This window comes from Salvelinus alpinus, chromosome 2 (genome assembly GCF_045679555.1).
Source record: "Salvelinus alpinus chromosome 2, SLU_Salpinus.1, whole genome shotgun sequence".
In the NCBI taxonomy this organism is placed as follows: Eukaryota; Metazoa; Chordata; class Actinopteri; order Salmoniformes; family Salmonidae; genus Salvelinus; species Salvelinus alpinus.
In genome coordinates, this window is record NC_092087.1 from 13412923 (window position 1) to 13425631 (window position 12709).

At 42.7% G+C, this 12709-nt stretch overlaps 1 protein-coding gene across 4 annotated transcripts in view; it reads right to left on the reverse strand.

Moving 5' to 3' along the window:
- Window positions 1-7326: 7326 nt before the first annotated feature.
- The window catches only part of LOC139542571 (protein kinase C and casein kinase substrate in neurons protein 1-like), a 45533-nt gene continuing 40150 nt past the window's right edge, over window positions 7327-12709 (reverse strand). For 3 of the 4 annotated variants that reach the window (XM_071348167.1, XM_071348185.1, XM_071348175.1), the window contains 2 exons: window positions 10796-11004; window positions 7327-10041 (listed from right to left, as the gene is read on the reverse strand). In XM_071348167.1, the coding sequence (XP_071204268.1) occupies window positions 9932-10041; window positions 10796-11004 (319 nt within the window). In that variant the 3' untranslated portion in view covers window positions 7327-9931. Of the gene's footprint in view, window positions 10042-10386; window positions 10447-10795; window positions 11005-12709 lie in introns of all 4 variants that reach the window. The other variant, XM_071348193.1, reaches the window with a different exon arrangement.

The window sequence follows — 12709 nt, forward strand, 5'->3', positions numbered from 1 at the left end:
CAATACATCCACCATGCTGATCCTCAACATGGAGGCCCCTCAGAGGTGCGTGCTTTGTCCCCTCCTGTAGTCCCTGTTCACTCATGACTGCATGGCCAGGCACGACTCCAACACCATCATTAAGTTTGCCGATGACACAACAGTGGTAGGCCTGACCACCGACAATGACGAGACAGCCTATAGGGTGGAACTCAGAGACCTGGCCGTGTGGTGCCAGGACAACAACCTCTCCCTCAACGTGATCAAGACAAAGGAGATGATTGTGGACTACAGGAAAAGGAGGACCGAGCACACCCCTATTCTCATCGACGGGGCTATAGTGGAGCAGTTTGACAGCTTCAAGTTCCTTGGTGTCCACATCACCAACAAACTAACATGGTCCAGGCACACAAAGACAGTCGTGAAGGGCACGACAAAACCTATTCCCCCTCAGGAGACTAAAAAGATTTGGCATGGGTCCTCAGATTTTCAAAAGGTTCAACAGCTACACCAGAGAGCATCTTGACTGGTTGCATCACTGCCTGGTATGGCAACTGCTCGGCCTCCGACCGCAAGGCACTACAGAGGGTAGTGCATACGGCCCAGTACATCACTGGGGCCAAGCTTCCTGCCATCCAGGACCTCTATACCAGGTGGTGTCAGAATAAGGCCCTAAAAATTGTCAGACTCCAGCCACCCTAGTCATAGACTGTTCTCTCTGCTACCGCACGGCAAGCGGTACTGGAGCGCCAAGTCTAGGTCCAAGAGGCTTCTAAACAATTTCTACCCCCAAGCCATAAGACTCCTGAACATCTAATCAAATGGCTACCCAGACTATTTGCATTATCCGCCCTCCCTCCCTCTTTTACGCTGCTGCTACTCTCTGTTTATTATATATGCATAGTCACTTTAATAGCTCTACCTACATGTACATATTACCTCAATTACCTCGACTAACTGGTGCCCCTGCACATTTACTCTGTATTTTACTGCTGCTCTTTAATTATTTGTTACTTTTATCTATTTTATTTTAATTTTAATTTTTTCTTAAAACTGCATTGTTGGTTAAGGACTTGTAAGTAAGCATTTCACTGTAAGGTCTACACCTGTTGTATTCTCTCCATGCAGACACACTGTTGGCTTTTGTTGTGGCAACTTGGGGCTTCTATGTGTTCGTTTGTGTTGGCACCTCTCAACAGCCCTCAATATCACCATCTATGCACACATCCACTCACTTACACTAATGACTACTGAATACACACACCGTTGTTACTTGGATATAGTTGACTTTGTTTTTATAAATATGTTTTTGCTATTTCTTTATCTCCTCGTCTCCCTCTTTGTTAGGGCTACGAGCCGGTTCGTAACAATTAGGGGCTTGTCCGGGATGTAAGGTTGGTTCCTAGACATTTTGGCGTATAGTATTTTGTTGCATTATGATGGGTTGATGCTCTCTGTACAGCACTTTGAGATATCAGCTGATGTAAGAAGGGCTATATAAATACATTTGATTTGATTTGATTTGGGATGTGCTTTGGTTGGTACTCACTGCCTAATCTTATAAGTGTTCGGTATAGTGCCTTAGAGACTTATCAGTGATTTTTGTTGTCCGGTGATGTCATCAAACCTGGAAAAGTATGCCAGTAGGCCTATTACTAGTGTTGTTAAGCTAACTGGTGTGATTATTTTGTTTGGGAGAAAATGTGGAGTTAGTGTTTTGATCAACTCTGTAGGTGCTTTGTTTGCATCTTTTGTTACAGCTTTTTTGAGGGTTGGTGGCCTTTGTTTATGTGCTGTTTGGTAGCACCAGGGTTGGTGGCCTTTGTTTATGTGCTGTTTGGAAGGCCCAGTGTTGGTGACCTTTGTTTATGTTTGTTTGGTAGGCTCAGGGTTTGTTGTCTTTGTTTGTTTGTTTGGTAGGCCCAGGGTTTGTTGTCTTTGTTTATGTTTGTTTGGTAGGCCCAGGGTTGGTTGTCTTTGTTCATGTTTGTTTGGTAGAACTTGCCACTGAGGTGGATTGTGTGCTGCGTTGGAGAGAGGAACATTGGTTAGTTTTCAGCCCCCTGCCCAGGCTGGAAACTCTTGCTCTACTTGCTTTTGGGACATTGGTCCGAGGAGGTGAGTACAATCTGCTGTGTACCACAGTGGGAAATGTGGGCAGGGTAGTGCCATTTGCTACCCGGAGCTATAGCCTTTCTTTTCCCCTGTTAGGCTTAGCGACATGTTCCACTTTGGAATATGTTGGGCGTGGTTATTTTGTTTGTTATTTTTGTGTGGTGTCCGTGGGTGGAGCAGTTGTCTCTGGGGCACATCTGTGGCTCGGGGGGAATCCACCAGCGTGCTGGGGGGGTTTTCCGTGCCAGCGGGCTACAGCGCGTAATTACCCACTGTGAATCCACACGAAGACTAGGGTTGAGCTATGGTAGGATTTGGGAAAGGTTTTTATATATCTAATCTCTCTCCTGTGGTGCCCAGTGTGATTGGCGTTTCTCTTGTTGTGATCCGGTCTGGTGTGCTCAACAGAGGGAAAGAGATTTTTTCTTAGCAGTTACTTGTGACTATGACGTCTAATGTAGACGAGTTCATTCGCGTTCCATCAGAGGAACTGTTAGAATGATGTACTAAAAACAGATGTTGAAGATCGCTGAACAATACCAGGTTGAAATTAGTGATAAACTTAAAAAATTATGTTATTGAAGGCCAATCTGATGGAGTGGTATACTCGTAGGTACCACTGGGGCAGCCTTTGCCGAGGACTTGCCACCCACCATCCGTCTCCCAGTTTCGCTACAAAGGCTGCTCTGTCTGTTAGGCCTAGTAGTCTTTCTTTTGAACAGCACCAAGAACTGTTTCTGTTACAGCTAGAGTATGATTGTGTTAACCTAGAACATGATTGCGTTAACTTCTTATGGCTGGGATCCTGTTAACGGGATCGATATGACAACAGCCAGTGAAAGTGCAGGACGCCAAATTCAAAACAACAGAAATCTCATAATTAAAATTCCTCAGACATTCAAGTATTTTACACCATTTTAAAGATAAACTTGTTGTTAACCCCACCACAGTGTCCGATTTCAAAAAGGCTTTACAACGAAAGCACAACATATCATTATGTTAGGTCAGCACCTATTCACAGAAAAACACAGCCATTTTTCCAGCCAAAGAGAGGAGTCACAAAAAAGCAGAAATAGAGATAAAATGAATCACTAACATTTGATGATCTTCATCAGATGACACTCATAGAACTTCATGTTACACAATACATGTATGTTTTGTTCGATAAAGTTCATATTTATATCCAAAAATCTCAGTTTACATTGGCGCGTTATGTTCAGTAATGTTTTGCCTCCAAAACATCCGGTGCATTTGCAGAGAGCCACATCAATTTACAGAAATACTCATAATAAACATTGATAAAAGATACAAGTATTACACATGGAACTTTAGATAAACCTCTCCTTAATGCAACTGCTGTGTCAGATTTCAAAAAAACTTTGCGGAAAAAGCACACCATGCTATAATCTGAGTACAGTGCTCTGAGCCCAAACAAGCCATGAAGATATCCGCCATGTTGTGGAGTCAACAGATGTCAGAATAGCATTATAAATATTGACTTACCTTTGATGATCTGCATCAGAATGCACTCCTAGGAATCCCAGTTCCACAATAAATGTTTGATTTGTTCCATAAAATCCATAATTTATGTCCTCCTTTATGTTCGCGCGTTCAGTACACAATCCAAACTCACGACACGCGGGCAAGTCCATGCGAAAGTTCAGACGAAAAGTCATATTACAGTTCGTAGAAACATGTCAAACGAAGTATAGAATCAATCTTTAGGATGTTTTTAACATAGATCTTCAATAATGTTCAAACCGGGAAATTCCTTTGTCTTCAGAAATGCAATGGAACGCAAGCTAACTCACGTGAACACGCATGGTCAGCTCATGGCACTCTGCCAGACCCATGACTCAAAGAGCCCTCATTCCCCCCTCCTTTACAGTAGAAGCATCACACAAGGTTCTAAAGACTGTTGACATCTAGTGGAAGCCTTAGGAAGTGCAATATGACCAATATCCCACTCTATCTTCGAATGGCCATGAGTTGAAAACCTACAAACTTCAGATTTCCCACTTCCTGGTTGGATTTTTTCTCAGGTTTTTGCCTGCCATATGAGTTCTGGTATAGTCACAGACTTCATTCATACAGTTTTAGAAACTTCAGAGTGTTTTCTATCCAAATACACTAATAATATGCATATATTAGCAACTGGGCATGAGTAGCAGGCAGTTTACTCTGGGCACCTTATTCATCCAAGCTACTCAATACTGCCCCCAGCCATAAGAAGTTAAGCTAGAGCATGATCGTGTTCAGCATGAAAATGAATTAGAATTTAAACAGGATTTGGAGCTCAGTAAAATCAAGCTGTAACAAGAGTGGCTGGAATTGGTTTGCCATGGAAAGCTCTCGGGGGAGATTTTGCTTAGGGAAGGTGACCCTGATTCACCTAGGGGTCGCTCCTCTCTCGGTCGTGCCCCGGAGACATTTAATATTGTTGGAAACTTACGGCTGGTGATGGGGGGGTGACAAGTTGGGAGGGTCGTCAGTGAAATGGGACACACCCGAGCCTAGGTGTTTCCCATTTTGCTGACGACCCTCACAGCTCCACCCACCGACATTCTGTTACGGAAAACAAGAACAGATAGAAAGAATTTGGCAGACAGAGTGGGAGGGTCATCACAAGTTCAATCTTGGTTTCATCAGACCAGAGAATCCTGTTTCTCATGGTCAGAGTCTTTTATGTGCCTTTTGGCAAACTCCAAGCGGGCTATCATGTGCCTTTTACTGAGGAGTGGCTTCTGTCTGGCCACTACCATAAAGGCCTGATTGGTGGAGCACTGCAGAGATGGTTGTCCTTCTGGAAGGTTCTCCCATCTCCACAGAGGAACTCTGGAACTCTGTCAGAGTGACCATCGGGATCTTGGTCCCCTGATTGCCAAGTTTGCCCGGGCGGCCAGCTCTAGGAAGAGTCTTGGTGGTTCCAAACTTCTTCCATTTAAGAATGATGGAGGCTGCTGTGTTCTTGGGGACCTTCAATGCTTCAGATTTTTTTTGCACCTGAGCTCAATTTTGAGTCTCATACTTATGTAAATAAGGTATTTCTGTTTTTATTTTTTATAAATGAGCTAATTTCTAAAAACATGTTTTCACTTTGTCATTATGGGGTATTGTGTGTAGATTTATGTGGATTTTTATTTATTTAATACATTTAGAATATGGCTGTAAGTAACAAAATGTGGAAAAAGTCAAGGAGTCTGAATACTTTCCCGAATGTACTGTAAACACTCTAAATAGGTCAGGAGCCAGACAGGGGGCCTAGGAAGGAACGAAAATGAATTATTTAGGCTTTATTATTTAAATTATTTCAAGGCTATAGCCTAAAAATAAATATATTTTGAAGTATTTGCAAGTGCGACACAATAGGCTGGTATGGACATAAACGTGCAGCATTTAGACAACATTACGTTGTATTAAATCATTGTAGTCCATACATTGTGCATATAGGCTGTAACTTACTTAGAATTAAATACAAAGTAAACGAAAAATGCCTTTGAATTGATTTATAATTATATTTGTTTGGCCAGTCTGTGGCCACAGTCTGGCCAGTCTGTGGCTTGAAGCTCATGTGATGGTGCCTGGAGAGCAGGCCAGCATCGGAGAATATTCCCTAAACACTTGCAGAGCCACTGGGGATGCTAAACACCCGTTTAGCCACTCTTGCCAGGCTGGGTAAAGATGCAGAGTTAAACATAAAAGAATCTATAGGTAAGCCTAAAGGTTTTTAGGCAAAATAACCAAATCAAAACGGAAAGCTCCTTGAATGTGGGAATAAGTCAGGCCTATTGGGCCAAAATCAATTATGGCCTGTTGTATAGATAATAGATTGAAAATGAACGAAATGTTTAAGAGAAAATATTTTTTTGTTTATATATACTTTGCTACAATGAAACACTTAGTTATCTACCCCCCTCGTTCCTTTCTTTTAGCATGTGCACGTAGTACGTACACCATCACCATCTTTTCAGATTCCACAATGATTCTTTAGTTGTGGATGTTTCATGTAGCCAGCGTGTAACAACTGCGATATCCCGCGGGTAGAACAATGGCATCCGGTCTATAACCTAACAGTTTAGGACCATACCAGCAGGTAGTATCCAAGCTTGACACATAACAGTGGCCACTACATCACCACACTCCCTCTTGCTCTTGGTCCTCATCTTTGTAAGTCACCTTGATTTGGCACCTGTGCGTTTTATCCGTTTTTTTTAATGAAAACATTTAGCGAATTCCATGACAGTAGCTAAAGCAAGGGACTATTAGCAGCACACTAGTAGACTAAAAATTCATGCTGGAGCGGGCATGCCCTGAGCTCGTGGAGTGAGCGCTACTGGAGCCAAATTGGAGCGGGCGAGAAGGCTGACGCTCCAGCCTTGGGGAATCTTGCTCCAAGTTCCAATCAAATTGGACAAGCTCGGGTTCCAGGTCCGCACGACTCACATACTCTGGTAGGAGCTGAAGTTTACTGATGACCTCTAGTGGTGAGTTGTGTAACACTTTACTTACAGCCTGCAGGTAAAAAAATGATTAGACTTGTTATAAAGGCTCATATATGCCAATGATCAGCTTTAGAGTGCTATATCTCCAGGCTTTAAGTAAAGTGTTTTAACACTGGTTCCATATTAAATGGGGTCCTCCACATAGTCTAGAGCCCTCAAACTCAACTCTGGACTTCGAAGCCAGTTCCACTGCATTTTTTTCATTGTCCCCCTCTAATTAGAGACTGATTTAGACCTGGGATACCAGGTGTGTGCAATTCATTATCAGGTAGAACAGAAAACCAGCAGGCTCCGGACCTAGTAGGGTTAGGCGTTGAATACCCCGGGTCTAGAGTATACATTAAAAAAAAATTGCTATCTAGAACCAAAAACGGTTATTCGACTGTCCCCATAGGATAACCCTTTGAAGAAACTTTTGGTTCCAGGTAGAATATTTTGGGTTTCCATGTAGAACCCTTTCCAAAACAGTTCTAACTGGAACCCAAAAGAGTTCTACATGGAATCAAAAAGGGTTCACTTATGGGGACAACCGCATAACGCTTTTTTCTAAGAGTGCAAGTTTACATGTCCACAGAGTGCATATTTTTGGAGCATCATACAAGGGTGCAGATTTACTTTTTTGTTTTACATTATCCTCTTGGATCCAGCACCGGGGATTTATTTTAATGGATGTATACCACCCCTCTATCCACAGAATGCATGTACCTATCATCATCACAATAGTCATATCAATGTTTTGATGAAGCATTTTATTTTGTTGTATGCAGATTAACGGGCACTACAGTTTGTAGAGTAAATAGCTATTATTCTAAACAGACAGACTTCTAGACCACTAGGGCTTTCCCACATGTCCGACCACTGGTCCCCCTACATACAGTACGCAAAACGAGGTAAAATACAAGGTAAATGCATCGTTAAATATGCATGCTCTCTTTCTCTCCCTGTTAGAGTGTGTGTTGTGAGTATGAGTGGTGGCTCAGGTAAAGCATTTACGGAGTTAGCTAGGCTTGTGTTTCAGAGCTCTCATTTTGAGAGCTGATGGTTAAAGTGTTTTACCCCACAATCGGATGTGTGCAGTCCCAAAATTTCCCCCGACAGCCATATATCCCAGATCTCCAGAATAAACTTCTAGCAGCAGAAAATTCAGTTTCCTCATCAATATTTCAGTGGAGGCTCCGCTTTCTGCCTTTTTTTGCAGTGCACTTTGTACTGTAGCTTTTTGTCCCCATGTCAGTAAGAGTACACACCTCTTGTGTTGAGAGAGCAGTCAGGGTATTATAGCCTTCACTACCTTCCAGGGTTGCTAAGGAAACGAACACTACAGCTGTGTCATATAACAGTCACACATATTACAAGTATAATCTCTGCTGAAGATTCTGTTTGATTCACTAGCTCAAAATATAAGGATTAAGATTTAACAGGATTGTGTGTTGTATAGATTCAAATTCTCCCAATTATTTGGAGATGTTAAAAAACATTGAAAATTGAAAATTTTGACAGTTAAGAGACCAAAATCATTGGCATCAGTTTTCATGAGATTATGTTTAGGATTCAACTGACAGAATAAAACCATAAACAAAGTTTGGTCAATTTGTACAGTAAGCTCACAGTAGAATTCAATGCTTATTTATGGTGATCGAGCATGCAATGACTGTTAGATCAGAGATAGCAAGGTGGAGACTGAGCTGGGACACATTAAAGGTGACTTATCATTTTCATTCATAAAAAAGACAGGACATAGAAGTCGCATAATAAACTGAAGCCATGGCAACAAAAACAGTTGTTATGGTTACAGTGTTGAGCCAGAGGAGACAGGATCTAGTATTTCCCATGGGGAAGTGGGGCTCTCGTTGGGTTGTTACTGTAAATGTGATCATACATACAGCAAATTCCCAGAATTCGCTCATATTCCCACATTTCTTTGGCTCCTTTAATTTGGTCAGCGACAGTCCATTTCTGATGACAAGCCTATTCCCGTGTCACCATTGATGGAGTAGGGTGGTGTTGGATCAATTTTGTATTTGTGCTGAACCTTTGTGGAGGCCCACGTAGGCTAATTAATGTTTGAACCCTGACCCTTCGAAAAAGCCACTGTTGTAAACATGTAACCAGAAAAAAGGAAGGGGTTGTTGTTCACATGCTCTCACACCTAAACCCAACACATGGTCAGAGGTACTAGAAGTGATGAGTCCAGAAAGCAGTGAGGTCAGGAAATTACACAGGAAATTACAGGCACATGAGGAACATGGTCAGATGTACTACAAGTACACTCAATGCTGCCTTGGGGAAAGTATGTATTCTATACCAGTGTTTCTCATTCCCAGGATCCTGGGTCCGGCGGGCACCGGTCCCTGGGACATTGCTGAGGGGTCCATCAGATGTTTATCTGACTGACACCGATTTCATCTGATCTTGAGAGCAGGTTTTCAACATAAACAGTCATCCAAGGAACCATAGCTTACCAGTCCCTGGTACAACGGTGGGTAGAGAAACACTGTTGTATACCGTTACAATGAACAAGGCTCAACAGTGTAGAACTGCTCTGCTCCGCTCGACAGTGATTTGTCAAGGGTCTTGCAGCTAAATGTCATTATTGTGATCCAGTAGGACATGCTGCTGCTGTTGCTCAGGGGGACTTCAGGGGGAAAACACCAAACACTGCATAACACTCAACACAGGAGCAACTCACATAGAAAAGATAGAAAAACAGTGAGAATCTTTTGTACTGTACAGCATATTTAAAACCTTACATGGAATGACAGATGAAAAAAAAAACAGGACTGTACAGTTTCGCATAGCATCCAGATTGCAAAAAAAAAAAAGAATCTGCTAATATTTACAATGCACAGTGCATAGCTTATTCTGGCTATGCAGGCACCATTGACTATACCATATCACTAGTGTTACGAGGGAACATACTTACATACTGCCAGGTAAATGTCATCATAACCACAGCACAACATTGGAATAGAACACGGCAGAATATTTTTCCTGCGCTCGTAGGTGTTGTGGTGTTGTTGGTACACACATACTGCCATGGTTTGACTGTGGTAACAATCCCAGTGTTGTAGCTGATATGTGTTGGTTATGTTGGTGCTGGGTTTCTCTGATGTGGGTCCTAGGGGATTGTTTAAATAAAGACTGTTCAGTCAGTGTGTTGGTTGGTCAGGCAAAGAGGGGGAACAGGGAAGCATTGCTTTGAAGTCTCTGGCAATGTGCAGTATGATTGGACGGTTCAGTCTGGGTGACCCAAGCAACTAGATGTGCTCTACGTAATTAGCAGGATATAAGCCCAACAAAATGGTCTCTACGTAATTAGCAGGATATGAACCCAACTAGATGGGCTCTACGTAATTAGCAGGATATAAACCCAACTTGCCACTGTCCAACAGGCCTTTACACCAGCCCTGCTCATCCTCGTCTTCTAGTTTAGTTAGCTCGTCTCCTGTGAGAAAGGACGGAGCGCGAGATGGAGAGGGAGAGATGGAGCGAGAGAGAGAGGGAGAGCGAGATGGAGAGAGAGGTGGAGAGTGAGGGAGAGAGCGAGGGAGAGAGAAAGAGAGGGAGAGAGAGAGCGAGAGAGTGAGAGATGGAGAGAGATCGAGAGAGAGGAAGGGAAGGAGAGAGGGAGACATCAGATCGACATATCATTTTGATTGATATTTGATTGAGTTATCAACAAACATGAATTCAATATGAAATCAACCAAACCTTGAAACTCTGTTGTTGATTTTTGGTTGAAATTTGGGTTAAATTTGAGGTGTGTATGTCAACTTTTTGCAAACTGTACCTCAAACTGATGCCAGTTCATATGCATGCCAGGACCGTGGATGTTGCTATTGTTTGTTTTCTTTTTGGGATGAAAAAGGTAATGAGACAAAAAAACTGATTTTTATGTTTGGAAACCTTTTATCCTACTGCGGGTTAGTTAGATGATTGGTTTTAAATCATATATATCAAAACAAATATAATTGAAAAGTTCAGTGCACAATTTAGTGTCTTTCTTGTGGTACCCAATCAACAGATTCCGCTTCTAAAAAGTTCACAAGTAGTTGTAGTCATAGCAGCAGTAGTAGTAGCAGTATTGTCCCAAATGGGAAATAGATTTTTTGGCATAACATTTTCAAAAGATACATGACAACATGACAAACACAGAATCACAACCAAATAGAGTTGTTAGTTCTTGTTGGGATGCTCACCTGCTTTAAAGGTGAGTTCGTCCTGTTCCTGCCCGTCGTAGTCGTACAGCGCCTTCACCCGTACGCCCTTCGCTGACTCCTCCTCAAAGGGGTTGGCCCCACCCCCATTGGTGTCTGAGCCGGAGTTTGGCGCGGCCTGCTCATCGTCTGACCACTCTGCCGACTGGTCCTGGGAGGAGTAGGCCTGGTTCTTATCAGAGCTGCTCACACTGTGGAGGAGGAGACGTTTCAACATCATAGACCATCATCATCATCATTGTTCGGTTGCAGAACAATTTCACCACAAGCTTCCTCCAGTAACTAGGATCACTATCCAACAACATGGTCATCATGTGACCAGCACAGAGGAGAAAGGGCTGAGTGAATTGGAGACACAAACTGGATGTTTCACTTTTATGAGCTGATCTCTTTATTCATGTCAACCCAGCACGAGAAAACATGCAACAGTATATGCCCCGCCACCACTTCTTTGTTCTGCTATAATAACATAATAATACTAAAACAACTGGGTGACATCATCTTCTGGCCACTAAACAGCCCTTGTGGAGATATTACCAAACACAACTGTGACATTTCACAACAGGTTATTTGAAAGGGAAAGGGGATACCTGGTCAGTTGAACAACTGAATGCATTCAACCTAAATATTCTGCATTTAACCCCATCAGAGAGGTGCGGGGGGCTGCCCTAATCGACATCGTAGTGATACTGTAGTTTGCAATAACATCGCATGCTTATTTATGAACTGTTAACTTTATATCAACGTGAATCATTGCTGCCACCTCCTGGACATTAGACAAGATAAATGTTCTAGCCCCCATTACAACAGGAAATAGTCTTGAGCAAACAACTGATGTCATCTGTATGAAAACAGATATAACATCTCATACACAGAATTCATACATTGCCTATTGCACCTATGGGCTGTTCTGGCTCGGACAAGGCTTACTTACTATTTAACCCCTTACACACTACACATCGGACAAGGCTTACTTACTATTTAACCCCTTACACACTACACATCGGACAAGGCTTACTTACTATTTAACCCCTTACACACTACACATCGGACAAGGCTTACTTACTATTTAACCCCTTACACACTACACATCGGACAAGGCTTACTTACTATTTAACCCCTTACACACTACACATCGGACAAGGCATATTTACTATTTAACCCCTTACACACTACACATCGCACAAGGCTTACTTACTATTTAACCCCTTACACACTACACATCGGACAAGGCATATTTACTATTTAACCCCTTACACACTACACATCGCACAAGGCTTACTTACTATTTAACCCCTTACACACTACACATCGGACAAGGCATATTTACTATTTAACCCCTTACACACTACACATCGGACAAGGCTTACTTACTATTTAACCCCTTATACACTACACATTGGACAAGGCTTACTTACTATTTAACCCCTTACACATTACACATCGGACAAGGCTTACTTACTTACTATTGCACAATGCCTATTACACCCCTGACATCGTAAAAATAGATACATTCTGCTGTTAGTATTGATAAAACATGAAAATGGTCTCTGTGATGACACTCACAGTGACTCTACATGTTAGAAAGGCATGTTTGTTCTATTACAGAAGGTAACCGTGGTGGTGGAGAGACCAACCTGCCCCTGTCTGTGAGACCAACCTGCCCCTGTCTGTGAGACCAACCTGCCCCTGTCTGTGAGACCAACCTGCCCCTGTCTGTGAGACCAACCTGCCCCTGTCTGTGAGACCAACCTGCCCCTGTCTGTGAGACCAACCTGCCCCTGTCTGTGAGACCAACCTGCCCCTGTCTGTGAGACCAACCTGCCCCTGTCTGTGAGACCAACCTGCCCCTGTCTGTGAGACCAACCTGCCCCTGTCTATGAGACCAACCTGCCC